Raw genomic sequence first — 14,279 nt, 5'->3', positions numbered from 1 at the left:
GTACCCAAGAAGTTTGTATGGCTAACAAATGGAGTAATAAATATGAAATTTATTAGTGAGTGAGTAATGAGCATATAATTTAAAATGAGGTTCTTTCCAAAGCTCATTATATATATATATATAATCAATAAAATAGCAAATAAAAGAGTAACCAAAAAAGCTAATGGAGAAAATAAGACATGCAGAAATATAGTTGGGTACTACCAAAGAGACATTTAGTATATTCTCTGTGTTTTTCTTTCTCTGAGTGTAGATATTCAACACAACTGAAGTTATCAAAAGTTGCCCTGGGGCTCTGTGTAACTTTGCTTTCTACGGCGGAATGAGTCTGTACCATAAGTACATTCCTACCTTCCATATATACAATCTGTTTCTCTTTCTCTGGCTTATAAACTTCGTCATTTCATTGGGTCAATGTGCCCTTGCTGGTGCCTTTGCTACTTATTACTGGGCCATGAGAAAACCTGATGACATCCCACCACATCCACTTTTTACTGCATTTGGTCGAGCCATACGGTAAGCCCTATGTTGAACACTACAACCTTTTCTTCAGTTACATACAATGTATTATACATATTATATATATATATATATATAACAGTATATATATACATAACTGTTATATAATATATATATGTATATACACAGTGTAATTTTTCCATCTTGGCTAATTAATTCAAGTGACAAGATGCAAATAAGCTGAAAGCGTGATTCAAGATTTATGGATGTTCATTGGCTTGTTTGATTTCATAGATATTTCTCTCTCTCTCTCTCTCTCTCTCTCTCTCTCTCTCTCTCTCTCTCTCTCTCTCTCTCTCTCTCTCCCTCCCTCCCTTTCTCTGTCAGTTGTGGGGCTTGAACTCAAGGCCTGGGCACTGTCCCTGAGCTTCATTGTGCTCAAGGCTAGCACTCTTCCTCTTGAGCCACAGCACCACTTCTGATTTTTGAGAGGTTTATTGGAGAAAAGAGTCTCATGGGGACTTTCTGCCTGTACTGTGATGCTCAGATCTCAGCCTCTTGAGTAGCTAGGATTACAGGGTGAGCCACTGATACCTGGATACTGTCTCTTACCTTGGCCAATATCCTTCTAAATTCCATAGGTTATTAGAGATGAGAAGAGGTGGAAGAAGGGGCACTAAAGGAAAGATTAAGAAATAACCTGGCTCTGTAGCTCTATTGCTCAGATTGAACATCCTATTTTATGAGAATAGACTATTCATTGACAAAAGACATAACAGATGTCAATACAGACCTTTGAATGAGAGCGTAAAAGGCTCTTTTTCCAGCAGATCTCTTTTACATCTGAAAATTGTTCAAGTTGAAACCTGTTACTTAACAATCAAATTATTTTAACTTTTATTCTCATTTTATCTTTGCCCAGGTATCATACAGGATCTCTAGCATACGGATCATTAATCCTTGCAGTAATTCAAACATTTAAAGCAGCCCTAGAATACTTGGACCGTCGTATTAAAGGTAGAATTCTACAACTGATGTGAGGCACTCTGATTTCCCCTAGGAGAATAGAATATGGCTGGAGTGTGGAGAGGCCTGGTAGCTGTAACTTGGCCTAGTAAAGATGGAAATAATCAAGTTTGAATATGTTTTTAAGGACAACCCTAGAGGACTTGCTGAAGATTTGGGATATCAGGAGAAAGGAGCAACAGTTGTGAAGAGAAAAAAAAATCTGGAGATAGCTGAAGCAAATTTTAAAAAGACTAATGATTCTACTCAGAGTGTTACATCTGAGAAGCATGGCAATGTCAGATAAGCGGAAATAAGTCTAGTGCTCAGGTCAGGCTAGGCTTACACTTTAACTCCAAGTGTCATTGGCCTAAGTCTTTGCATAGGACACATACACTATATAAACAAACCAGCTCTGTTTATAGTGTACCTAAAATAGTCAAAACAATCTCGAGAAAGAAAAGGCAGAGTTTGGGTACTTATTTTAAAACTTAATGCCAAAGGCAGGTTCCAGTGGCTCATGGCCATAATCCTAACTACTCAAAAGGCTAGTTCTGAGGATTGTAGTTCAAAGCCAGTCTAGGGAGAGAAGTTTCATGAGACTCTCATCTCCAATTAACCACCATAAAACTGTGGCTCAAGTGCTAGAGGACTAGCTTTGAGTGAAAATGTTCAGGGACAGAGTCCAGGCCCTGAGTTCAAGCTCCAGAACAGCACCAAAACAAAACAAAACCACCCCCTCCCCCCAAACCCCAAAACATAAAAATAAACCAAAAACAAAAACCTCACTGCAAAGCTACAGCAAGAGGGTGGCATTGACAGCAGGACAGATATATAGACCTGGAGTAAGCTTGATGCAGAAAGGCAAGTCTTCAGTTAAGAGTGAGGGAAAATTGTAATATCCATATATAAAAGCATGAAGTTGGGCCTGTGCCTTATATCAAAAGAAATTAACTCGGAAAGTACCAGGCCTAAACATAAGGGCTAATATACTATAAAACTTTTAGAACAGGGGTGGGAAGGTGGCTCAGTGGTAGAGCGCTTGCCTTGCATGCATGAGGCCCTGGGTTCGATTCCTCAGCACCACATAAGCAAAAGGAAAAAAGCCAGAAGTGGCGCTGTGGCTCAAGTGGTAGAGCACTAGCCTTGAGCTGAAGAGCTGAGGGACAGTGCCCAGGCCCAGAGTTCAGGCCCCACGACCAGACCCCAAAAAAAAAAAAAAAACTTTTAGAAGAAAACATAGGAAGAGGTCTTCATGATAGCAGATTTGATGGTAATTTCTTGGCTATCAAACCACAAGAAAAAAAAATCAATGCTTGATACTAATGGTTCAAACCTGTAACCCTAGAAACTCAGGAGGCTGAGATCTGAGGATTGCAGTTTGAAGCCAGCACAGACAGGAAAGTCCATGAGACTCTTATCTCCAACAAATTACCAAAATAGTCAGAAGTGAAACTGTGGCTCCAATAGCCTTGAGCTAGAAGCTTAGGGAAGCCCAGGGCCTGAGCTCAAGCCCCACAACTGGCACAAAAAATGTGGAAAAAAATGAATGAAAAATGAGAATGAAGACTCATGCAATGGAAAAGAACATTCTGCAAAAAGTATGCTAAATGCCCTTATCAGAATAAATTTTGAAAACTTCTATAATTCAATAGCAAAAAAGTAGAACTAATCCCAAAACATGCAAATTTCACTGGAAATCTGAGAGGTGATACAAGTAGACACAAAAAAGGTGAAAAATATTACTAGTCATTAGAAAAAATAAAATTAAAACCATAATGAGATACCACTTGACACCCATTAAAGTGGCTATGAAGAGAACAAACAAAGTTGTAAGTGTTGTCAAGGATATAAAGAAATTAGATCCTTTGAGTGTTGCTGGTAAGAATGTAAAATGGTCTAATCACTGTGGAAAACAGTATGGAAGTTCTTCAAAAGAGTAAAAAATTAGAATTTCAACTGACCCTGAAATTCCACTTCTAGATTTATATTCAAATGAGTTGGGAACAGGATTCAAACAGATATTCATGGCAGCATTATTTTAAAATATATTTTGCTGAAGTAGTTGTACAAAGAGTTGATATTCAATGAAGCAGTTTATAAATACAATGCATCTTTATCTTTATCTTTAGTCTTAATATCCAAAAAGTGAAAACAACTCAAATCTACTAACTGGTGAATGGAAAAACATATTATATACATACTATAAAATATTAATCTTTAAGAAGCACAAAATGATAAGCCTTTAAAATATTATGCCAAGCAAAATAAGCAGATGTAAGAGCACATTTTGTCTGGATGGAAAAGGCAAATTCATATAGACAGAGTGCATGGCACTGCTGAATACTTAAAATGGAAACATTTTATACTGTGCATATTTTACCACACTAAAATTTTAAAGCTAACTTAGAATACTTTATTATTATTTATTTTTAATCACAGAGCTCAGTTGCAAATCATTAATTTAATGTTTTTTTTCTTAGATGCCCAAAACATCTTTGCTAAATTCTTACAATGCTGTCTGAAGTGCTGTTTCTGGTGTTTAGAAAACATGGTGAAGTTTTTAAACAGAAATGCCTACATTATGGTAAGCAGATTTTTAAAAAATCATGTCTACCTTGCTCTTTCTAAAGTGCTTTTATACCCTATAATTGAGCTTATCATGTTCATTTAAGCTTGTCATGTTCACATGACAAGAGTGTGCTTTCCTATTTGAGATATTATGCCTTTTCTGAGGATATAAATATAATTTGTGCTGGGTGCCGGTGGCTCACATCTGTAATCCTAGCTACTCAGGAGACTCATATCTGAGGATCGCAGTTCAAAGCCAGCCCAGGCAGGAAAGTCTGTGAGCCTCTTATCTCCAATTAACCACTAGGAAACTGAAAGTGGTGCCATGACTCTAGTGGTAGAGTGCTTGCCTTGAACTGAAGAGCACAGGCCCAGAGTTCAAGCCCCATAACAGACAGTAATAATAATAATAATTTGCATTGACAATTTAAAAATGTGCTGGATGGAAGATGGTTATGTATGTCTTTGACAGTTTAGTAAAGATGAAACTCACTTAATCCATATTTTACTTAGCAGAAATTATCTTCCTAACTCAGGGATTTACATAATTTCAAGGGAAGGTATTTGATCCTTTCTATGAATCTTATATTAAAATATGTTGGCATTGGAAATGTTTGGTTAAACTTATTCACATTTCCTTTGGGAATCTGGAGACTTCTAAAGAGGTTTTTTAAAAAAATAGGGGATCCAGAAATATAATTCTTTTAAAATTTAGAAGCTATATCACTTTCTTTACATCATAATGAGATACAGTGATTCAAATATTAAAATATCACAGAGATTCAAATATTCCTTAATTTATCTGCAGTGATAGTATTGCTTTCTGAGCCTTTTAATCAGTAAACCAAGTATAGTAAAGGTCTTGAATTTCTTTAAAATAAGTTTTGATGGGGGAAGAAAAGAATATTTTTTATTTTTTGTCAGTCGTGGGGCCTGAACTCTGGGCCTGGGTGCTGTCCCTCAGCTCTTCAGCTCAAGGCTAGACTCTACCACTTGAGCCACAGCACTACTTCTGGCTTTTTCTGCTTATGTGGTGCTGAGGAATCGAACCCAGGGCCTCATGCATGCTAGGCAAACACTCTACCACTGAGCCAACTTCTCAGCCCCAAGAAAACAATATTTAACTCATTCAGCAACATTCACTAGCCAAAGCATTTCAAAGACAAAAGCTCTACCTAAACCTTGAGAAGAAGCCCTACTTCTCTTTGAGGCTGCTGATCCACTGGAGTTCAGGGACATACCACAGGTGAAAAGCACTTTAGTGTCAGTGATTCTTGAAGTTGAGAAGAGTTGAGTATACACAGCTTACAGGCCTTCCACAAACGTCAATGTTGGAAAGAGGATGCAATATTAGTATGAATTGCAAGAATAAATTTTTTTTTGCTGAATTGCCCTTTGATCTTGTCATCGTATGTTACTGACACAAGATTACCAATTGTCTGCCTCAGATTGCACTGTATGGCAAAAACTTCTGCAGGTCAGCAAGAGATGCTTTCAATCTGCTGATGAGAAACATTTTAAAGTAAGTAATGAGGGTGAAGACTGAAATAGACAATTTGGTGAACCTCAAACATGACATATTTTACATATTGCCATTAATAATATTATATTTTAATTTGATCTGTTTAAACATTCTCTCACATCATTCTTTTTCATAGTTTAGAATTGCTCCTATCAGCTGCCTAGATTTTTACACCTATTGGCATTTATTCACTTTCATTATCCTGTCTGTTTAAACATTCCCTAGATAAATCACATTTATCCTCTTTGGAGGATATTTGCCACTTCCCTTCCCCAACTTGGTGGAAACTGAGTCGATAAAATCAAAGAGAGCATCCTCAGGATGCAGCATGTCTGCTAGCCTTGAAGCAGAAGATAGAGGCCAATACTTCCATGTGTGAAACCTAACAGCCCTATGATGCCATCTTCTGTCTACTTCATTCAAAATGTCAGAACTTTATACCTGGATTTGACTTACATTTTTCTCATTTACCAACTGCCAAATAAAATGCCAGCTAAAACACATCAAAATGAATTCATGAGGTGTTTAATACATTTCAAGCAGCAACTGTATTTTAAACACAAAATTACACTTTCCTTTTTTTCTCTAATACTCAGAGTTGCAGTTACAGATGAAGTTACACACTTTGTATTACTCCTGGGGAAAGTTCTAGTTTCTGGCTTTATAGGTAAGTAGATATTCAAAGTAAGATTAATAAAAAGATGAAAATATACTTGGAAAATTTACAGAAAGCTATATGTCTCTGCAAATGCATAATGGACATGCTCTGCCTTTCCCATTTAGGACTTTTGGCCTTCTTGCTCTTCACAGAAAGGTTGCCAATGGTCGATTATGAACCAACATCATTAAATTACTACTGGATCCCTTTGCTGGTAAGAGCTGACGTCTTAGTCCGTTGGGAGTGCTGTAACAAAAATGTCATAGTGTGGGCAGCTTGAATAATAGGAATTTATTCCTCTTGGTCTTCAAAGTTGGGAATTTCAAGCTAAAAGTCCTGATTGTTCAGTTCTGGGTGAGGGTCTCTTCCTGCTTCACAGAGGGTTCCCTGGCTATTTCTTCTAGTGGAGAGAAGAATCATCTTCTTATAAGGAGAATGCTTCTCCTTGTAAGGGCACTATTCCCTCCATTAAGACATAACCCTGGTGACATTCAAATTCAATCACTTTGGGGATTAAGATTTCAGTGTAAGATTTTAGGGTGATGCAATTCATTCCATAGAAGTTGGTTATTGATTCTGATTCATCAGAAAGGAAACTCTTTTTTAAAAAAAGGCAAACAGAAAATAGGAAAAATAATCATGACAGCTAATGTCATTGGTCTTACTTTGTGCCAACCCTCATCCTCCTGCTTTAGAGACTAGATTGCTTGGAAACAACTGCTCAGATAGAGGATTGCATGCAGGTTTATTAGCAATCCTTCTCGGAATTATATCTATAAGGAAGTGAGGAGTGCAGCAGGAAAAACTGATCCATACTATAGTTAGAGCTGAGGCTTCAGACATAATTATAGGAAGTTCTGGTAAAGGAATGGGCCTTTGTAAATCGTACTATGCAGCTGTTAACCATGATCTGACCTCCAGATGGTGATTTAACCTTCAGTGACACTGTTCCTTGCAGGGAGGGCATTTCCTAATCAGGGAAGCAGCTGAATCATCAGCAGCCCACATTCTCTACCACTGTGGATGGAGTGGACCAGGCAGCTGGAAGAGCCTTGCAGTATCTATTACAATATATTAGCTCTCTTAATCTATAAAACAAATGCTGCTATCACTCTTCTGTTCTCCATTGCCAATTTAAAAAAGCAAACACAGGGAAACTTAAGTCACTGTTGAATGCCTGAGCGATAATGCAAACCCAGGCACTATGTGTTCTTAACCCCTTTCGCTTCACCACCTTTCTGTGGATAGAATTAAGGGGAGATGCGTTTTGTTTGCGTTGAGAAACATCAGTAAGAAATGAGTATGTAATTTAGAATATTTTCTAAATGTTCTAATCTCAGGTCAAAGCTCACAAAAGCATGATCATTCAGTATTTTGATCTGTATATTGAGATCTTTCCCCAACAGAATCTTTCAAAGCTTTCTGATTATGGCTTTTGTTTATAGCTTGTGGACAGTCACTGATGTGTTGATTCTCTTTATCTATTTGCAGACTGTCATTGTTGGATCATACCTAATTGCTCATGGGTTCTTCAGTGTCTATGCAATGTGTGTTGAAACAATTTTTATCTGCTTCTGTAAGTATTCAGTATGCACATTTCCCCCTTCCTGTGGATAATTGAAAGATGAGAAAGATGAGTCCCATGTGCTTAACTAGCTTGTGGATATTCTATCACCTGGCTGCAATCACAACTAAGAGGAAACATTACTTAGTTGACATACTTTAATCTTTAACTGCTAGCAAATGAGCCAGAGGGAAGGAGACAAATAATTCATGATCTCTCTTATAGATGACAGCTAAAGACTCAAACTCAGACAGTAAAGCAGAGCAGACAAACAGTAGCCAGGATCAGAGGGGTAACTAAAATGAGGAGATGTTTGTCAAATGGCACAAACCCCAATTACAAGAACAAGTCTTGACAGCTAATGCAGAGAATGGTATAGACAATAGCACTTTAAAATTTGATGTGAAAGACCTTGAGTGTTTGTACCACACACAACAAATATCAACTATGGAAAGGGATTATATGCTAATTAACTGACTAGTAATCATCCCACAATTAAATGCATATTAAAATTTTATATAGCTTAAGTACAATTTTGTCAATTTTACTTCAATAAATCTCAGGAAAATTGATATCTCTATAAAGCTGTAAGTAAAACAGAAAATCACACACACACACACACACACACACACACACACACACACACACACACACACACACACAACCAAAAAATGTAACAGCTGAAAGAATAGAGTTTGCCAAGTACAAAGGAGTCACCTACTGCAGTAAACCTCAGGCTATATTGCATAGTGCTAGCTAGAAATTATGCCTTTTTCTTTCTTTTCATTTATTTTTCATTATGAAGGCTTGAATCCTGGGCCTTTTGCTTTCTCTTGGCTTTTTCCCTCAAGGCTGGTGCTCTCACTTGGGCCACACTTCTAGTTCTGACTTTTTACTGGTTCATGGGAGGTAAAGAGTCTAGTGATTTGTCTGCCAGAGTGAGCTGTGAACCATGAGTCTCAAATCTCAGTCTCTTGAGTAGCTAAGATTACAAATGTAAGCTACAAGCTTGGCTTTTTTTTTTTAGTTCTTAATGTTTTTAGATGCATAAGGATGGTGGACTTCTATAGTGCTATGTGAACAGAACTGAGGATGTAACTGGAATTCTTTAGCTAGGTTTTGGAAATTCTTTGAAGAAATCCCTGACAGATTCTGATAAAGCCAAGCTGACAATAGTTTCAAAGCCACATCGGGCTAGTTGATGCTACATAACATGATGACAGATGGGTAAGATTCAGAGAGGAATCTGCCTAGGAAGTAGCTGGATCAATTTAGACACTTAAGAGTTTAAACTCTTCTTTAGAAAAGCTTTCATCACTGACCTAGATGCTGCTGCTATGGGGCATTCCCAGATAGATGTTTTAGCACCTCATCTAAAATACTCTGTAGTATCTGTTAGGACTTTAATCTGACCTTTTCCTTCAGTGACATCTCTTCAGCAGGTTAAAAAAAAAAAACCCAGCCTATTATACTGCTCTGCACCCTGAGAGTTTATTTTTTTGATACCTGGTTTTTCAGAGAAGCAAGAAAAAAAATCTTATTTTCTGGGCTGTGAGTGTGGCTCAAGTAGCAGAGTACCTGCCTAGCAAGTACCTGCATTAAAGCCCTAGTAGTGTCCCGTATGTCCCCCAAAATATCATTTTCTTTCAATAACTGGACAAAAAAATCAAAGAAATGGAACTGGAATATATTTTTCCTGAATTCTTGGTGTTTTATTTTTGTTTTTGAAGCAAACACATGTTTAGAAAATAGAATGTGACTAAATCTCTATGTGGTTATGGGTGGACATAGGTGCCTAGAACCCAGTGAGTCCCTAGGACCCGTGAAGGTGAGTTCTGGATTGCTGGTGTACTTCTTTCACTTCCAACATTCCTCGTGGAAGCAACATGAAGAGATCTCTCTGTGATGCTCCTTACTCTTATAGCTGAGAAATTTGTTTTTCAAAATTTAAGAAAACATCCCAAACCTAATAGCTTCCAGTCTTTGAGAACATAAACTAATGCCATCCATTTCAGTGGCAGTGGAGTTTTGATTTGGCCCACGAGAAATGTTTTTCACCCAACTTCTCGAAAATCAGGCATAATATCCTTTTTATTCCCCACTGCATGTTCAGATGTATGTTCAAAGACTTTTCTATGATAATAATAAAAAGCAAGGGAAGCCACATGGCATTTCCCTTCCCTCTCCAGCTTCTGTGATTAGCAACATTGTACATTGCAGAACATTCATCAGTAAGATTCTAAGCCACATTCTGAGTGTGGAGCCAGAATTTTTGACTTTTTATATGACTTTTTATACTGATTATCTTGATTCTCAGAAAACTTGACTTTTTTTAAAAAACCAGCCAACTGTAAATGTTTTATTTATAGAAATACTTTTTTAACATTATAAGTCAATGCATCTCCCATAATAGTTATAGGTAATTATTAAGGTGAACAAAACCACACTTCCTATCAAATATCTCAGGGGTAATGATGATACAGACATATGTGTAATCTATAGCAAAAACAGCAACAACAAAAATAGATGTTTCATATTTGTTATGTTCTCCCCTTAACTTTTTATTTTGTATATGAGAAAGTCACTATGAGATCTAATGTAAAAGTAAATCAGTAACCCATTTATTCCTAATAGAGTGTAGATACTGCCTGCTATGAATCATGTGTCCTTGATAGAAATTTAATTTCAGGCAAAGATTTTGTTTCCCAGTATGGTTTTGTAATTTCCCTACCTGGAGGCTTGGTGAATATTAACCTAAACACAGCAAGATCAATTCACATATTGCGGAAAGTCAGACAATACTGGCATTTGCTTTTGAGTATAATCTGAGGCAGCCCACGAGGGTAGAGGGCAGGACACTATGTATTAAAAGTAGGATGAGAGCTGGGAAGTTGGCTCAGTGGTAGAGCGCGTGCCTTGCATGCCTGAGGCCCTGGGTTCGATTCCTCAGCATCACATAAGCAAAAAGAAAAAAGCTGGAAGTGGTGCTGTGGCTCAAGTGGTAGAGCGCTAGCCTTGAGCGAAGAGCTGAAGGACAGCACCCAGGCCCAGAGTTCAGGCCCCACGACCGGACCCCCCAAAAATAAATAAATAAATAAATAGATAAAAGTAGGATGAGGGCTGGACTAGATGTCAATGGACAGAGTCCTCCTCTCTTCCTCATTCCCTCAGCTTCAGCATTGTTATATCCCTGTGCCTCAGCTTCTTCCCCTGTGTGGACTACCACTGAATGTTAACTTTGACCAGTATAGTGTGTACACCTATAACCCAGCACTTAGGAGGTTGAAACAGGAAGATTGCAAGTTGGAGGCCTGCTTAGACTATATATCATCAGCATCAACAACAAATACAACAAACACAAGGAGAATTCAAGGCCTGAGATTCAGTTAATGTACACTTCTCACAGAATCAGTACATTTGTTATTCAACTCCATCACTATGAGCATGCTAAGTTTATACTTTTCTGAAATAAGCAGTGATAGGATTTAATGTTAACATTTTGGTGTGGAACTATGGAAGGTCTTTAAGGAAACCTCATTGGGAGTGGGAGGAGCCAGTGGAAAGGATGAAAAAGGATGGTGCTTGCTGCAAGAAGTTGGGGCACCTTGCCTTGTCCAGCATTAACAAATTAACTGCACTTATCTTCTCTTTGGTTTCTAACGCTGATTTCTCTGATTCTTTTCCCCTGTTCGACTCTGCCATTCATAAAAATGCATTCAATTGTTCTGTGGCTGTTTGCTGCTTTTGCACTGCTGCATATACAGGTGAAGATCTGGAAAGAAATGACGGATCAGCAGAAAAACCTTACTTCATAACCCCTAACCTTCACGGGATTCTGACCAAGAAGCAACCAGTTCCCCAGAAGCAGAAAGTTTCCCGGAAGTAGTACAGTTCCAAACAGTGCCATGGCCTAAGCTGAAGTTCTGTAAATCAGATCCATTGTCATTTAAAAATGTTGCTTTCGAGGAATGTGAACTTTCTATGCTATTTCTAAAGAATTAGCACAGAACCGAGGTGTGCCAGCTGGGGCATTGGGTTTGCATGGCAATGGCTTGGGTGAGGTCGTAATACTTTATAGAGTGGTTCCCACTGAAGAGCAAAGTGTTCATGCAGAACATTTTTTAAAACCTAGAGCTGAAAGTGTTTAATAACTTTTATAAGTCAGTGTGCTGTTTCCATTGGGGGCACTTTGATAGCCTATCTTTTTATAAGTGTATATTTGTAAAGGATATTCAGGCAATTTTTGAAGACACTACAAATGTGTAATCAACTAGCCATAAAATATTGAGTTATAGTTAACCAGCATATGGTACTAACATTGTAAATATGGTGCTATGGTTATATTTATACTGTTCAAGCTGGTGGACAACTCTCTAAACTGTGATTGAACTTTATTAATGGCTCTCTTGAAAGAATATTTCAGTGAGCCAATTGAGTCCATAACAGACATCCAGATATTAATGACACACAGGGTCTGCAGAGGGCAGCACTAGTAAAAGTTACCGTGGAACGTTCATAGTCCATTTTGCTCGAGTGTCATGATATTTATACTACAGTCAAATCTGAGCTCTGGAATCTATCATTTCCAATAATAGGAATGTCTGGCCACCATGGGAATGTTCTAACTTTGCCACACAGAGCCTGAAGTTTCATACCTACCATATAGAAGATGAGTTATGAAGCTGTTTTAGAAGTGTGATTTTTTTTCTTTTTTGGAACATACCTGTTTCTAAATTAAATTATGAGATTTTTGTTCTACAAAAGAAATTAAATTAGTTCAACTATTAGTGAGGAAAGAAAAAAGAGAAGTAAGACACTTCAGATTTGTCCCTAAGGAAACTGACTGTTGTCCCTCCATGACAAACCTCATCTGGTGTTCGAGGGGTATTCTTTAGGCTAGGAACTCCTTTCTTCCAGTGCTTAAGAGGAAAGTTGTCACCCACTCCTCTGTTATAGGCCAGAGTAACATGCTGGGTTTTGTCAGCCTAAAATCTTACATGGCAGAGCAAAGCTTGGAGCTGTCTTTTATATTTCTTGCCTCTGCAGCCATTGTGTGCAGATGTGTGTGGCAATATGGATTAACTGAATCAGTTACCATTCTTTTGGCTTTTACTCTAAGCTTGAATATACTATTGCTTTAACTTGTTGATCTAAATAGGATCCACACATCTAAGAAGAGAGTCAGAAATGTATTATTGTGTTACAAAGCAATTGTAAATATAAAATTTATTCAACTGTCCTGAAGTGTAGGAACTTATGTGCAGACTGAGTTCATGGCAGCTTCATAGCAAGAAAAGGGATGATTTTCAAAATAATTGATTTTAATAATGACTATCAACTTGTTCTTAACTTACTTTGTAGAGGTTACTACAGTCAAAAGTACCACTGGATTCATGTTTTGGCAAAAAGCTTTCTCCATTCTCATTCTCCTTGAAGCATAATGCAGGGAAGAGTGATGTTACATTTTTCTAGATTTTTATTAGAAAGGGTCTCAACAAAAGTTCAGTAGTCTTTAACTGTGAAGTTGTTATAAATATAGATGCTCATGTCCTACCCAAGAAATTCTGATGTATTATGTTTTGATGTGGACTACTGTGTGAATTACTAGAAAATTCTCTACTTGATTCGCAGACACATAAAAGTTGGGAAATCAGTTGAATAAAATATCAATCAGCATGTGAAAAATCAGTTGCCTGTTTAAGTATATTATGGCTTATTGTCAGAAAAAAATAGTTTCCATTTACCACTTCTGCATGTAATTAAAATCATAGTCAAAATAATAATTGCTTTTGAGCAGAAATTTTGTAGCCATTTTCTTACACAGCAATTAAACTAATAACTGAAAAAAGAGCAATATTCTCAAAACTTGACAGTTGAAGGATTTGACACACTGTATGTGACAGCTTTTTAAAAATGTTTTCAAGAGTGTTGATGACAAAACAAAGGCAATGTTGAACAAATATAGTAATTCATAAAGTAAATTTGGCAAAAGAAGGTAAAAGTTATTTCCTCCGTCAAGCTGTTGAGAGACAGGCAATGCTGGCAGAATCTTACCTGCTACCCAGAGTGAGATTATTTCACTGACATAATAACAAGGGCTGATTATTTTCTCATAACTATGTTTACAGTAAAGTAGATGCCAAATTGTGCTGCTTGTTTAAAAATTTTTTTTTTTAAAAAGCGCTATTTGGAATTGTTATAACGCAAGTATGCAGCAGATGGCGATATTACTTCTCTTACAGTTTTGCTTTGACTGATTCTGTGCCATCCTTCCTCCTAGTGGAAGATATAGAAAGAAATGAAGGTTCTGATGAGAAACCCTATTTTGTGACTCCATCACTAATGAAGATCATGTTGGAGCAAGAGCCAAAATATTACAAGTAGAAGAGCACACTGGTCATCCTCCAGTGGTGTGTTACCTGTTTCTCATCTGCTGGGTCTGTGCAACAGTTATTTCCTAAGCACTTTGGGTTTGGCAACACTATGTGTGACCTTGTTGG

The 14,279-nt window shown here is 37.4% G+C and overlaps 1 protein-coding gene across 5 annotated transcripts in view; it reads left to right on the top strand.

The window, feature by feature from the left end:
- Slc44a5 (solute carrier family 44 member 5) overlaps window positions 1-14,046 on the top strand; it is a 349,067-nt gene extending 335,021 nt beyond the window's left edge. For all 5 annotated transcript variants that reach the window (XM_070007306.1, XM_070007302.1, XM_070007303.1 and 2 more), the window contains 8 exons: window positions 254-516; window positions 1,382-1,476; window positions 3,948-4,051; window positions 5,484-5,557; window positions 6,154-6,224; window positions 6,341-6,429; window positions 7,707-7,791; window positions 11,544-14,046. In XM_070007306.1, the coding sequence (XP_069863407.1) occupies window positions 254-516; window positions 1,382-1,476; window positions 3,948-4,051; window positions 5,484-5,557; window positions 6,154-6,224; window positions 6,341-6,429; window positions 7,707-7,791; window positions 11,544-11,665 (903 nt within the window). In that variant the 3' untranslated portion in view covers window positions 11,666-14,046. The remainder of the gene's footprint in view (window positions 1-253; window positions 517-1,381; window positions 1,477-3,947; window positions 4,052-5,483; window positions 5,558-6,153; window positions 6,225-6,340; window positions 6,430-7,706; window positions 7,792-11,543) is intronic.
- The last annotated feature ends 233 nt before the right edge of the window (window positions 14,047-14,279 follow it).

The sequence above is a fragment of the Dipodomys merriami genome, unplaced genomic scaffold (genome assembly GCF_024711535.1).
Source record: "Dipodomys merriami isolate MVZ:Mamm:240054 unplaced genomic scaffold, mDipMer1.0.p SCAF_7, whole genome shotgun sequence".
Lineage (NCBI taxonomy): Eukaryota > Metazoa > Chordata > Mammalia > Rodentia > Heteromyidae > Dipodomys > Dipodomys merriami.
This window is presented reverse-complemented; position numbering and strand designations above follow the sequence as displayed.